General features: G+C 39.3%; 1 protein-coding gene across 5 annotated transcripts in view; it reads left to right on the top strand.

Annotated features, from left to right (window-relative positions):
• The window catches only part of LOC121371112 (spectrin beta chain, non-erythrocytic 5-like), a 232079-nt gene that overhangs the window by 55866 nt on the left and 160355 nt on the right, over positions 1-15858 (top strand). For all 5 annotated transcript variants that reach the window (XM_041496769.1, XM_041496770.1, XM_041496766.1 and 2 more), the window contains exons 3-8: positions 4523-4690; positions 6246-6362; positions 13178-13254; positions 13791-13871; positions 14573-14688; positions 15389-15501. In XM_041496769.1, the coding sequence (XP_041352703.1) occupies positions 4523-4690; positions 6246-6362; positions 13178-13254; positions 13791-13871; positions 14573-14688; positions 15389-15501 (672 nt within the window). The remainder of the gene's footprint in view (positions 1-4522; positions 4691-6245; positions 6363-13177; positions 13255-13790; positions 13872-14572; positions 14689-15388; positions 15502-15858) is intronic.

Here is a 15858-nt window from a genome sequence, read left to right as displayed (position 1 = left end):
TGATATTGCTAACCATAGAAACTAAAATAATGTTCTCATCTATGGTTGTGTAAAAAGTAGAGTATTCAAACACTTTGATATGAACACAGTTTGTTTTGTTTAATGACACCACTAGAGCACATTGATTAATTAACCATCAGCTATTGGATGTCTTACCTTCAGTACCTTTGTCACTTTGAAAACTGCCATATTTTTATTTTAAAAGCAAGGGATCTTTTATATGCATTTTCTCACAGGCAGTTCAGCACATACCATAGCCATTAATATATACCAGTTATGGGACACTGGTTGGTGTATTAAACCCATTTCCTAAAGAGACAAATTTGATGGATATTTAAAGCAACATATTTTTGTTATAATTTTAAATTAACTACTTTTCAATAATTTTCTTAATAAAAATACTCTCCCCTCCCCAATAAAAATACATGTATTACTACTGTCTTTAAAAAAAAGGAGTTAAATGCCTTCTAGACTGAGCCATAAGTTAATATAAAACATTTTTAGGAAGGTATGCTCATAAATCTTTTAAGTGCACACTGTCATGCTTTTGATGTAAAAATAGAACATGCCATTTTGTCTGATGTAAACAATAAACACTTTCCCACTTGTCCATGCAATGCAGACTGAGATATTTGAAAAGTCTGGAAATGGCTCCTTGTTGCACATGTGGCTTTAGCCTATTTGCGGAAACAATGACTCAGTTGATGCTAATGACCCACCCACCCAGTTTTAGCCTTCTTGACATGTCCGGACTACAAATGACATGGGTCACCCACCTAACATATATGTGGAACATATTTGCTTCGGTGACATGGTGCAATGGTGTCTTTGATTTTCTGCCCAGCTGTCTTTATGACTTCTGTAGAAATAAAAAGCATCTAGTTCGTTATTGGTCGTGGGTTAAATGACTAAGTGGGGTATTCAAGTACAGTAGACTATATATTGCCTTAACTCCCATTGCTTATATACACAATGGACTATAGATCACATTGCTGACATTGTAATGGACTTGATATACTGATGGAAAGAAATGAGGGAACACATGCAATTATAGACCAAATGTAATTCACAACTAGCGTAGTAATGTCTGTATTTCATACACAGTTGTAATGTGGGATTCAATGTCTCTAGTGTTGAATGTGCTGCCTATATGTTCCCAGTCAACTTCTCACAATATGAATTGATTTTTGATGCAATCATTATTTCTTATTGCTATATGTGTGATCATTTATTTGTTTCCATCAGTATATTACCCTAACTGACATTGTCAATATCATAATGGACAAGACATTACCGTATATCTTATTTCTGATGTTACTTAATTTAGATCTAATAAATGAAATTGTCATTATATGTACTGCTACTTTACATATATAATTTTCTTTTTATGCTTTATCAGTAATTAAGTTCATTATATTATAATGGGCAATACACTGTACAGGCTTTGTTATCATTTTATTCCTCTAGCAGTTAAATATTCAATGCTTGTATCAGGTGAATAAATTACACTATGAGGTGACAAGGCAACTCCATACTAAATTAGATACATTGCTTCTGATCTTAGAATTAAATAGCTGGATGGTTTATGGTAATAGGTGATTTTGGGTAGCTGCCAGCTTATTATTCACTTCACTGTTTGTATAAAATAAGCTTTTGTTTTGATATATGATACATTGTAGCTGGGCATGTAAAGCTACTGATTATGTCAATAACATTCCTGCTTGCATTGATGACAGGTATGGGGTCATGGCTTTGCGTACATATTTTCTAAATGTTTTCACTGCTACCTTTTGTTTAATAAACCAGTAAGTGGACGCTGCCTGATGTGTTAATGTTTCCTTGGTATGATTAGCCCGTGAACAGTCCACCTAAGACTGTTTACCGAGACCTCACCTCATGCCGCATTCCTCGGTTATCTTTTCATACGACATTGATCTGCATAGATTGCCAGCCCACTGCAAATACCTGGTGGTCTAGCTCCTCATTGTATCCGGTTGTATAAGGCCATTCACCAAAAAAGAGTTGTGTTCTGTAGCCCATCCCTAGGCTTTAGATTCGCCATTCGTGGAGTGAGTGAATGAATGAATTTTTAATCACACCCTAGTACAAAAAATTAGGGCTCACACTGGAAAGCATTTTGGTGTAGCCATTTTCACATACGTAGAGTATGTCCTAGAAAATTATTCAAAAGAGGCTAATTTAAAGACATTTTTTTAGCTAAATAATAAATTTTGTAGCCACTTTATATGACAATTAGCAATTAGCTAATTTGGCAATAGACATGGTGAGCCCTGAAAAACACAGACTGTTGAGTGTCCAATAAAGGTATTATATGATCAACAATTATTAATTTAAAATATTAAAATTATTAATAAAAACAGGGTAGCAGCTGTGAAAAAGTCACTTTCATGAAAGACAAAATAATGCTTATCCACATAACATAACAAAAATAAAATCTTGAAGAAATGGGAAATAATCTGATTGCTTTACATCTTAGCTACGTCCTGCTCCATTAATGGATTTTTCTGCTTTATTACACGTGTTAAATGAACCATAGGAACCATATCAGAAGTGTGTGTGTGTTTGGGTGTGTGTGTGTGTTGGGATGTGTGTGTGTGTTGGGTGGGTGTGTATGTATGTGTTGGGGTTGGGGGGGGGAGAGTGGGAGGTCCATAAGCCAGTTTTTTATCTTTATTATTATAGAGTAGGACAAAAATGTTTTGTACATTTTCATCCTTGGGAGGCCAGTGTCTCCTGCCACCCCAGAAGAGAATATTTCTGAAATGACACCTCAGGTCGGAATGTAGCCAGGCATATGCACAAATGCACATGAATATCACTGAAAAATAATAAATGAAATATGTCTGAAATTTGGTTTATATTGGTTTAAAAATGTTAAAATTAAATTAAAATTTGAATTGATTTTTTGAAATTGCATTTGTTTTTATAATGTTATTATTTTTTTAACATTCATTGAGATAAACATCTTATGAATGCAACTACATGTATCAGTGAAACCGAATAAATTTATAGTTGGCGAGACATTCAGTTTTGCAGAATTCTTGTATGTATTAAAAGTTGAGGTTTAATTTTTATTTTTCAAGCTATAATTCTAAAAGATTTACTGGTGTACCATTACCTATGATAAGAACTGTCGGTTTCTGTCATGGCTGTAAATAACATATGCTTCATGTACAGCTCTTACCATGCCTCTTCATGTCAGTGACTTGTCTTTGTGAGAATTTTATGTGTAGTTTGCTTCATAAGTATTTGTTAATCTATGTCAATATATTTTTGTAAAGAAAATTGTTAATATTCGGTTAGTCTTATATAGGTTATTTCTACACAGGTATAAATCATATTAATCTTAGATAGGTGCATGGCCCTCATCAACCCTCTCTTTTTTTTTTGGTCACAATCTTTCATATTGTCTGTCACCCCATAACACAACTCATGAACAATTTAGAATATAAAATCCTGATGCCAATGGTCAGGCAGTTATACTTAAACACATTTACATGAAAATCATTTTACATTTGACCAGTAGCTGCCTATTGAAAATTTATATCTGCTATATATTTAAAACAAAAAATCAACATGTTCATTTTGTTTTGGCATAAATCTTTATGTGTTGTATTTAATAACATTTATTAGTTTATTGTTAGGTGTCATAAAAATTCCTTTAAAGAGAGAATACCTTTTTTATGTGTCCATTTACCATGAAGGTTTCGACACGCCTGTCATAGGCTTAACCTCTGACATCGCCAGTGACTAACTTTGGGCCAGGAACGATGGGGGGGGGGGGGGGTGCGTTTGAAGTGGTCGGAATTTGGAATAGAAATTTAGAAGTTAGGTCAGGGACCTAAAGCCAAAATGAGCTGATTCACCTACTCATGTCTAGACAAAAAATTAAAATCCAAAATATAAAATTAGAGTGCTCTGCTGAAAAGGTTTTAAGGTGATTTGAGCATTTTAGACAGGCTGTTTACAAAAAGTTAGAATGCCGGCCAAACATTTTTAAGTCCAACTAAGCCCAAAAAAGGTGATTACCTGTCCCAGGAAAGGTTGGCATTATGGTGATCCCAATTCAGAGCTGAAATTTTAGACAGAAAGAGTTATCTCCCATCAATTCTAGCATTACAACTTTCTGTGACATCAAGTATAGATGTTTGCAGGGTCATTGAAAGTGAAGTTGGGCCCGGGGTTTGTTATATAGTCAAAAAAATACTTCATTTAATTTTAGGCGTGTAATGGGAGCAAGCCTAGGCTACTTGATTCATTGGCTCCTGTTTAATTTACACTAAATGATCAAGAATTTATGCTTAACCAAAATGCCACATTCATACTGTTATAGTTTTAATTTATTTCTATCCATGTCAACAGTTTTTTTTTATCTCTTTGAAACTCTTGTTATGTTGCTTGTTATCTGGTTTTGGGGGTATCGGGTTTTGAGAGGTTCTGAATTTGAAGGAATTTTTGTTTACAGAGAGGTTTCACTGTATTTTATTGCCTTTTTTTTCAGGCCCGTTTGGAGATCAAGGATCTGTTCACAGACCTGGGTGATGGAAAGTTACTCATGAAACTTCTGGAGATTATTTCGGGTGAAAACCTTGGAAAGCCGAACAAGGGTCTGCTCCGAGTACAGAAAGTTGAAAACCTCAACAAATGTCTCAAGTTTTTGTCAACAAAGGTAAGCATGTTCATTTACACATCACAGAAAACATTTATATTAAGGCTCATGGAACATTTGGATAACTAGCATAATACCTAGTATTTGTTTTTAAAGTTCAATATTTTATTTATTTTATTTTATTGACTACTTTGAAGATGCCCATCTAAAAGCCACCATAGTGGAACAAATGAATATTGGGCTTAGGAGGTGATTGACCTTCTACCAAATGACAATTAGGTATGGAGATGTAGCCCTGGACAAGTAACTCATGAACCAGAGAAGAACGCTTTGCAAATTTATCAGAATTTCAGATTTATAATTGTCTTCTTGGGTTTTCGGTGTTTGTCAACAAAATTTCAGTTTCTCCACTCAAAACAATATGGTTTCTGCATGTATCTGAATGGGGGCTGCCATTTTAGGCCCTCTAACTACCCTAATCCTAGAGAATGTCTCAGTACCTGACCACCAGTATTAAAACTTCCAGATTTTGTTTATCGTAACCCACTTTCATATCCTTGACTTTGACTTTGAATGTTTTTACCATGCTCCTATACCACTACAGTTTCAGGCATGTCCATCCTGGGTCCCATCTCTGGATAGCCAGGGACTTGACCCGGGACAGAAATATCCTTGACCAAATGTTTGAATATACCCTGTTTTCTGTCCCCATCCTCAGCCACTTATGTACCAATATTTTTTAGGACATAATACCCAGTATTATTTACTGTTATAGGATCATTTATGGACAGGCTGAGAGAACTAACAACTGTAATTAGCAGATTGTTTTATGACAACAGTAATGGTAGTCTACATTACTACAGTGTCAAATATTGATATCATGTTAGCTTTGTATTGTTCAAGGTGCTTACTGTTAATCTGTATCCTTGTAAAATATTAACAAGCCTTTTGTAAAGATTTAGTTCAATTATCTGATAGTAGTTCAGTCTTTGGACATTTAAGATGATACTGTAATAGATTCTAAGTATTGGGCTTTATAGTGAACTAGCTGTATTCAAACTGACAACTGATGAGATGCTATTTCAGATTGCTTTTTAAGTCTTTGAGGTTTGCTTATAATACTAGTAATAATTTTTGTATTGAGACAATTTCTTTAAACAAGAGCATTTTGTCAGTCAAGTTCAGTTAAGAAACTACATGAATTATGTATATTGTGTGTCAAGATACAGTTATCTTAAAGTTTAACAGTTGCTAATGAAAAAATATCAAAACATTGAATATTTCTTTATTTTATTTTACTAAATATATGTATTTAATTTCTCTTTTTCTATGACTTACATGTATGGTTATAAATATGGTTTTCAAAACAGCTTGTCAAAATCCCATTTTATTTTGTATTTATTGTACTGTAATCTCTCTTTGAATGAGATTAAAAGATAAACTATAAACACTGTATACTGTATATTTTTGGTGTACATGGTATAAAGTATCATTATTATTAGTATTGTTGTCTTATTCGTGGTCAGCTATGAAACATTGTTTTCGATTTGCTACCAAATATCTGCAGGTCAGTTAGATATTTCTGTATTTAGATTTTGCTGGTGTTTTCTTGCAGGTGTATTTTGAGAACATTGGAGCAGAAGATATTTTGGATGGCAACCCGCGGTTAATTCTTGGTCTCATCTGGACAATAATTCTCCGTTTTCAGATTCAGGAAATCACAATACATGTGGTATGAAATCAAATTGTCATTTAATTAATATGGAGTGTGGAATGAACCCAGTACACTGGGTAAATTTGTAGCAGGACCTTATTTCCAAATGGAAACAAAAGAGAAGTTAAACTAAATCCATTTTTAAATTGCATGATTTTCTGTGTTGCATATCAGTATATTAGTTATTTACCTTGAATAACCGTGAGATACTTTATGTCAGTACATATGCTTGTTATGTATCTAAAGTACGTGTTTCGAGCAAAACATTTTCATAAAAATATATTTGTAAAACATATAATTTAGTGGTGCTCATAATTTAAATGTTACTTTTTTAACACTGCAAATAATAAAATAACAAATGCCATTTTTAAGCTTAGATCAGTATTCAGGTTTTAAATTCAGGGAGATACCTGTAAATCATAAAATATTATTGACCTTAAAATTTATCGAAATCCAAATAAATGGCATATTAGTGACACAGAAATTTAGCGAGGTCATCATGTCAGAAACTAAAAAACTAATAAGCTTAAGTTGTAGGATCAGCTGAAATAATGTTTTTGACGAATCTTGACTTTATGCTTACAAACATGTTGAATTTTGTTTTGCCTGAATTCAGTAAATATTCAATAAAAGAACATTTCTAGGAGACACTAGCCATCATGCTTTTTATGGTCACTGGGACTGTTACATAGTAATAGTCTTATTCAACTTACTGTGCTAGCACAACAAATATGCTATACAACCTGAGTCATACCTACACACTGCAGAATTCTCTCCCTTGCCGGATATGTGCAATGCTATCCTTGCACGGGCTACCTGTAACTTCATTCTCAATTCTGCAGTCCACCTGTTAACACCTGTTAAGCTTTGGCAAAAAGGTTTCTTTACTTGTAATTTTGTGTTTGTTTTTTGGTTGAACTTGATATATGGTTGGTAGTTGGGAATTCTGTGTTGAATTTACCATGTCCGACGCGAGTTGGTTGACAGCTAGCGCACGGAAAGTTTGTGCGCGAGATGGTTGTCCATTTCCTTTACGACGTAAAGACACACACGTGTTGTGTCCGGACTGTCGGTCTTGTTCTCAAGACCGTCAATGTGAGATCTGCGCCACGTGGTCTCCTGACCAGTGGGTTGGGTTCGGTTCGCAGACTCAGGTTTCGGGTACCAGCAAAATCTTGTCGTCTGCTTTGGCAGTAGTCGGCAAGTCGGACTTAGTGGGTAGGTCCAATAAGTCTGTAGACACTTCGAAAATGTCCGGAAAGGGGGGAAACACAAGGGTGTTTCTTCGTCGGTCCGTGTTACGAGTACAGTTATAGATACTTCGGGAGCGCGCGCGCCCCCCCCCCCCCCCCGGGCTCCTATTGTGACCATGGTACGTGAGCTGTCTTCGTTAGTGACGGCGCCTTCTTCTGTTTGTGTGGCTTCATCGCGGCGTAGCCATCGTCATTACGGTTACCTTTACAAACAGAAGGGGGGCAGGGTGGAGTCGTCGCGGCATCGGTTTTGACGACTTCAACGGTTACCGAGCACATGCACTCCGTTGTGCATAGGTCCACTGCTTCGTCCGCAGAGCAGGTAGCCCCGACTTTGCCTTCGATTGCTGACAGTCGCTTCGGCACCTCAGCATTCTCAAGGCCCGAGGAGAGTTCTGCCAGTTTGCTTCGAACTGAGCCAGTTGTTCCGATGCCGGGATCCGTCTCTGCTGGCATCCCGACCGATGTTTACCGTTGGGTGGAGGACTCATCCCGTTTGGGTCCTCCGTTTGCATATGTTTACCCAAAGGGTCCGGTGACTTCGGTAGCAACGGACATCTCCTCACAGTTTGCACCGTCTTTGGTCCCTACCTCTTCGCCTTTACTCGATAGAGGACGAGGTTCGCGCAGATACCCCTCGGCTGGGGGTACTCTGTGGCCGCAAACTCCGACCGTTCCGCACTTGGCGCAGGAACGACCGTTAGGCTTTCAGGAAACGTTGTTTCGGAGTTTTGTGGAATTTTTGAACGCTTCGCCTCAGTTGGGATCATTGCTTTCGCAGACGGGACCGTCGGGTGCGGCTCCCATTCCTCCCCCCTCCCTGGTTTTCTGCCAAAACCAGCAGAAATTGCGTCTCGACAGCAGTTTGACGATGCAGTTAGGGATTGTCGTTCGGTTCCTATTGTTTCCGTCTCGAGAGACGCTGCCCCAGGGGCGTCTCGATTAGGGGGAGGAGTCCATATAGATCTTCGGGATCCAGTGGACAGTGACCTGGCTTCAGAGGAAGCGTCGGTTGGACCGGATTCTGTCGCTGACCCAGCTCTCTCTCACTTCGGTTCGGAGGTAGAGGAGGAGTGTGATTATCCGGCGGTTCTGGCTTTTGTCAGGGACCAGGTCCGACAGGTATGCGGGGACGCTATACCTCAGGTTGAGGCCCAGCCTACATTCAAGGGTGTCTCCTTCGGGAACCGTTCTTTGAATTTGGTCACTCCTCGTGAGGAGTCGGGTTTACCACTTGCACAGGAGGCGCACAGTTCACTTTGTGACATTGATGTGTTGATCACTGGCAGTGATCGTATCCTGGGAGTGGGTGTTGATGAGTACCCAACGGCGCTGCCTATGGGGAAAATCTTAACGGGAGTGCGCATTTTTTGTGCCGACTCCTATGAGACATTGGGGGCGGATTTTCTCTAACATCCGGCGGTCGTTCCCGCTAGTGTCCGAGCCGCTTGTTCCCCATCGCCGCATGTGTCATTGCCAATCGCGGATCTGGAATCGTTCGAACGGCTGGCTAAGTCGATGTTCCAGGTTAATAACCATTTAGGTACGTTCCTATTTGGCTATAAGGCTGTCGAGAGCCTTCCCGTGATGGCTAAAGGCTGTTTGGAGGCTGCGTCAAAAGCCTCTAAGCATATCGCTCAGTTATCTGGCCGATTGTTTGCGAACAGTCTTTTGTTACGGCGTGACCATTACCTGGCAGGTTTGAGTGCGTCAAACGTTGGGAAGACGTTTTTTCGTACACGTTCGGTACGGGAAAATTTACTTTTCGGTCCCGATTTTAATATTGTCCTAGACAAGGATTTGTCGCGGCCAGTCCTGAACACTCGACCCTCAACCTCTGGTAAACGTCGGTCCACATTTTCGGGGTTCAAGCCTCCTGGTTTTTTACAGTCGGCTCAGATCCCTAGGGTTCCTGACACTAGGAGGCAACCAGGTAACAACCTGTCTTCCGCTAAGCGAGGACGCAAACGTCGTACTGCGTTCCGTTCTCAGTCCACCAAAGGCGTTGCGCCTACAGGTGGTAAGCGGTTGGGGTGAAGGTACGTGAATGATTGGCAGTTGCTTTCGGAGGTACCGTTAGCAACCATACCCGTGGGGGGCAGGCTCCGCCATTTCCTTCGAAATTGGTGCAAGCTGCCTGGTCTCGACCCCTGGGTTCTGTCGGTCGTTCGACACGGTTACAAAATACCCTTTTCTTCGAGCCCCCCTCTTACTTCCACTCCAAGAATGCCGCCGTTACCGTCCGCAGATCGGCGCGTTTTAGTGGAGAGTATGATTGCCCAGTTTCTCGACAAAGGGGCCATCCAGAGAGTCAGTCTGGACACTCCGGGATTTTATTCTCATCTTTTCTTTGCCCGGAAGAAAAATGGGGAATGGAGACCAATCCTAAATTTGAAGCCACTGAACGTCTACGTCGATGTTCCTTCCATGAAAATGGAAACGGTTCATTTGGTCCGGAACCTGCTTCAAATTGGGGAGTGGGCTGCATCGATCGATCTGAAAGACACATACCTCCATGTCCCGGTGCACAAGGCGTTTTGGAAGTTTCTGCGCTTCCTGTTCGACGGGAAAGCGTACGAGTTTCGTGTGCTCCCGTTCGGTTTGGCAACGAGTCTCCATGCTTTTACACGTGTGGTAAAAGCGGTGGTAGGTCATGTTCATTTGTTAGGGGTTCGAATGCATACCTATCTGGACGATTGGTTGATCCCAGCTTCGTCGCAACAGGAGTGTCAGACCAATGTCGGGTTGGTTTTGGACACGATCCTCCAATTGGGTTTTATTCCCAATTGGGTGAAATCGGAGTTAACGCCGGCTCAGATTTTCACATATCTCGGAGTGGTCTTCGATCTTGTGGTAGCGTCGGTTCGTCCCACCGATGCGCGTATCCACAATGGGGGAGCAAAGTACTACGGTACGATCTCTCCACGTGGTGTTGGGCCACCTCGAATCTCTGGCCTCATTGATCGTGCGGTTCAGACGATTCAAACGACCACTCCAGTGGCATTTGTCCCCACGGTGGGACGGTCACAATTGGAACACGATAGTGCCTCTGGGCCCATGGTTCACTCATCCGATACAGGAGTGCCTATCGGATAAGTGCATGTCCCTATTGGTTCTGTTGCACACCCCTTGCTCCGGATCTGATCCTGTTCACGGATGCGTCACTGCACGGGTACGGGGCGCATCTGTTGGATCAACACATTTCAGGGGTATGGAATCTCTCCGAGAGGAAGCTTTATATCAACTGTTTGGAGATGGAGGCAGTACATCATGCCTGTCTTCATTTCCGGTGTGTTCTTCGACACCGTCGAATTCTGTTGAGATGAGACAATACGTCGGTAGTGGCATATCTCAATCGTTGGGGTGGAACCAAATCGGAGACTTTGGGTCGCAAAGCTCTTGCAGTTTTGGAATTCTGCGACCAACTAGGGACCACTCTGTGGGCGAAACACATTCCTTCATCGGTGAATGTGTTAGCAGATTCCCTCAGTCGACATACCCCTGTTCAGACGGAGTGGATGTTGAACAAAGGGGTGGTCGCAGCGGTTCTTCGGGTGAGGGGCAGTCCACAGATGGACATGTTTGCCACATGGTTGAACAACCAATTGCCGGTGTTCGTATCCCTGGTACCGGACACATTGGCGTTGGAGTACGACGCGTTAAGTTTGGATTGGACGGGACTGGATTTTTATGCCTTCCCTCCTCCTGTCTTACTCGGCAAGGTGTTGACCAAAGTGGTCCAGGAACCTTGTCAAGTGACGTTGATAGCTCCTCTGTGGGTGGCGCAGCCCTGGTTTCCACAGCTCCTGTCACTGTTAGTGGCAGTCCCGTTCCGGTTACCAGTGTTGTCCAATCTACTCAGCCAGCGACTGAGTCAGACGGTGTGGCATCCGAAGCCGGAGGTCTTCCGGTTTCACGCGTGGAGGTTATCAGGGCTTCCTTGCGACGCAGAGGTTTTTCGACAAGAATTGCGCATCTCGTCTCTTCAGCAAAGCGCAAATCTACCGAGTCGGTTTATCAGTGTCACTGGCATATGTGGGTTCATTGGGCGAGCGCACGGGATTTCGATCCCTTATCACCTACTGTCAACGATTTAGCGGAGTACTTTCTGGCGTTGGTCCACAAAAGGAAACTTAAAGTCACGACAGTGAAAAGTCACAGAGCTGCGATTTTCACTACTCTTAAACAGTGTGGATGTCGTGACTTTTCTACGAACTTGGTGTTGCATGATTTACTTAAATCATTACAATCCACGGTTGAACGACCTTCCATTATTCCGAAATGGAATGTCTTTCTGGTGTTACATGCTCTTAAGGGTGCGCCTTATGAGCCTTTGAGGTTTGCTAGTCTTCGTGCCTTGACGTGGAAGACTCTGTTTCTGGTTTCACTGGAGGCTTGTCATCGGATCAGTGAGATACATGCTTTTTTGCATGACTTGGTTGATTACAATTTGGATACTTTACGTACTGACCCTATCTTTGTGGCTAAAAACCAGTCTCCGGGGGAAGAGTTTCCACCTACTGTCATTTACAGTTTATCTCGTACACTGTCATCTGATAACTCGGATAGACTTCTTTGCCCGGTGAGAGGATTGAAGTATTATTTGGAGCGTACGAAAAACCGGCGGCAGGGTAAAAAGAGATTGTTTATTTCTTATACCATTAGGCCGGGTGATGTCACAAAAAAATGCTTTGTCTCGATGGATAGCAGCTACCATCAAGCTAGCATATGAGATGGCGGATGATCATGTGTTACAGAATTTCTCTGTTAAACCACATGAGATCCGAGCCATTTCTGCTTCCCTGAATTTTCATGACTGTGCGCAGGGCAACGGAAAGGGGTCGACCTCTTTTCCGTCCGACTACCATCGATTCACGCTTCGGACATGTTTAACACTTCACCCTTTTCTAAGGGATGTTTTTTTTTTTTTTGTAGTGTTGTCTACCGTTTCCTCTCCCTGGGGAGATGTTTTTCCTCCCTTTCATGGGGATGAGTTTTACTTTTGGGAAGCCCCTTTTTATTCCCAAAAGTTTTTTTTTTTTTTTTTTTTTTTGACACCTTGTTACCGTATGTCGTGGTTCGCCCTATCTCCATGTCATTACTTCAAAGGAGCTTTTTGGGTACGGGTAAGTCCTCTATTTTCTTACCTCCTCTCATTAATGTTGAATTCACGTGCTCTAACGGTGTCATTGCACGTCCATTATAGCATATTTGTTGTGCTAGCATAGTAAGTTGAATAAGACTATTAGAAAATTTGTTTCTAATTTTCATTATTATTCATACTTACCTAGTGCTAGCACAACAAACTATACCCCTATGAGGCTTTCCCTCGGTGGGTGGACTTTGAACGGAGAATGAAGTTACAGGTAGCCCGTGCAAGGATAGCATTGCGCATATCCGGCAAGGGAGAGAATTCTGCAGTGTGTAGGTATGACTCAGGTTGAATAGCATATTTGTTGTGCTAGCACTAGGTAAGTATGAATAATAATGAAAATTAGAAACAAATTTTCTAATATAGTTTTCAAATTTGAAATAACAGTAGATCTTTAGACGTAAGACATACACAACATCTATTTGTAGGATGAAGAAGAAGAGAACAGTGAGAAGAAATCAGCAAAAGATGCATTGTTACTGTGGTGCCAGCGCAAGACTGCAGGGTCAGTATTCTATAGTCCATCCCACAGGGAACGCGTTTCTTCATACTATAGAATTTACTAGAAGTTATTTATTTCTGAGCCAATTGATTTGTAAATTGCACACATTTTTTTTTTAATTTCTTTTATTTATTTCCAAAACACTTTCACTTTTACTCTTTAAGTCAAACCAAACTGAAATTATTTACAAGAATCTTTTTTATAGAATGATGGGACAGACTATAGTTGTATGCATTACTATTTAGTCAGAGAGTTGATTAGTCAGATACCATATTTTAACTTTATTTGTTTTCATTTTAATCCCAAAATAAGTTAAAATTCAGCATTTTTAGAACAGACATAATAATTAATATATATAACTAAGTTATGTGTCAATAGAAGGAAATTACAACAAAGCAATTCCTAAAATGATGGTTAAAAGTAAAAAATTTACTTTTTCTGAAGTTATAAGTAAACTTGGTTTTCTTTACATCTCAATTATATTTCAGTTTTAGGATAGATGATATATTTTGTTTTTACAATTGGTTTTTTTTCTTCAGATATCCTGGTGTGGATATCAAAAACTTCACAACCAGCTGGAAGAATGGGCTTGGGTTTAATGCTTTAATTCATGCACACAGGTAGGTTGTGTTTTAATGTAATATTATGTTCTAACAAAAATGTCTTGATAACATTTTAACATTAATAATGTGAGCTTGTCTAACCGGCCATTAATTTGTTTAATGTTATAAAATGTAGAATACACTCCCAACATATTTTCATATAACCCATTTTGTTTATCATCACAATCACATTCATTATACAAAAAACTATTAGTAATTCATAAAAATATAGAGAAAGTATTTGCTGTGGTAAAAATTATTAATCATTGTTTTAGACTGTTAGTCATTGACAAATACATTGTAAAACTTGCTAATCTTAGGTAGACAAAATTATTACCCAAATGGTACAGAATATTTTGGTTCATATCATCATAATATTTGAATCCACATTTATAAAATTAAAATATGTCAAAAATGTATTATTAGTCACAGGTATTGGGTCATTCCATGTCATTTTAACACGTTTTGATATCATCGTCACCACCAATTGAATATGTTGAGATTATTTTGTTCAAATGATGGTACTGGTAATAATATTACATGTATTACTAATACATTATTTCAACATTTGAATATTTGTTTGCATTTGTCATAGTTTGACACCCAATAGCCGATGTATTTTTCATGCTGGGGTGTCGTTAAACATCTATTCTATTCCATTCAACATTTGAAACATTGTCTTTTCCAAACATAGAAATAAACTTTATCCTTTTTTTCAGACCCGATTTGATTGACTATGACAGTCTCAACCCCAGTGAGCATGTGCCAAACCTGAACAATGCCTTTGATACTGCAAGGCAGCAGCTTGGCATTGCAAAGATTCTTGATGCAGAAGGTAAATGAGTAGTATACTTACATTTTGGGAATGTTTTATATACTAGGTCAAAAAAGTATAGGAATTTGGTAAATGTCTTTAAATAAAAAGAAAACTCATGACTTTCAAAGTGAAATCAGACATTGAATTTAACTGATGCACCATTTGTCAGTAGAAGTAACAAGATATTTTCACAAGAAATATGGAACTATAACGTCATTGAATGTTGCTTGTATTTTAAAGTTCAATGCAGAAGTACCAAATTACTAAACTTTTTTTCTTAGTATATACAGCATTCAGCAAGTATAATAAAGTAGAGTTTAGAAAGTACCGCAAAGTAGAATCTATAGGTGACCATGTACCATTGTTCTAAGAGGTGTATATTTATTTGTTCATTATCATTGATTCATTTTGTTGTACCCCGTCATTCTTTGACACAATAATTTTACATTACTGACTACTCTTGTTGAATGGAAAGGAGTTTTACTTATGTGACCAGTTGGGTTAGCCAAATTAGCCAATAGCAGAGCTGTGGTCGGTGTCACAGGTCAGTGGTCAACTGTCAAATACCATCCTAAGCTACAGTTACTGATCCAAAGTATGAACCCACTGATTAAAACTCAATGCATGTGTGTTTGTGTACAGTGCAATGCAATAGCTTAAAATCACTAAAATACCACCTGGTTACATTGTAGTGACACTTTTGTAATGTTTTATTCAGATATTGATGTCAACCGGCCAGATGAGAAGTCCATCATCACATATGTTGCATCATACTACCACTACTTCGCCAAGATGAAGAGTGAGATGACTGGTGGAAAGAGAATTGCCAAGGTAGTTATCAAGCTGTCATATTTGTCAGAAGTGGGGAGAGGCATTGAACTCCCAATTCTGAGGATTATACAGTCCCTCCCTTTTGAAAGGCAAATTGATATATATATATATATATATATATAAGTGCCCTTAATCCCCCCCCCCCCCCCAGTCGCTGGCATCTAGTGTCATAATGCTATATTTAAAACAATTATTTTCAATATTTTGAGCTGTTATAAATTGGGCATTATTTTTTCATCTATTCATTAAAGGGTTTTTTAAGTCTTTCATCAACATGACCGTTTACCTCCACCTCTACTCCTTAAGTATTGTCAACTGTTTATTGTAAGGTGATCCACTGAGGGTTTTTTTTTTTAC

Source organism: Gigantopelta aegis, chromosome 4, assembly GCF_016097555.1.
Source record: "Gigantopelta aegis isolate Gae_Host chromosome 4, Gae_host_genome, whole genome shotgun sequence".
In the NCBI taxonomy this organism is placed as follows: domain Eukaryota; kingdom Metazoa; phylum Mollusca; class Gastropoda; order Neomphalida; family Peltospiridae; genus Gigantopelta; species Gigantopelta aegis.
This window is presented reverse-complemented; position numbering and strand designations above follow the sequence as displayed.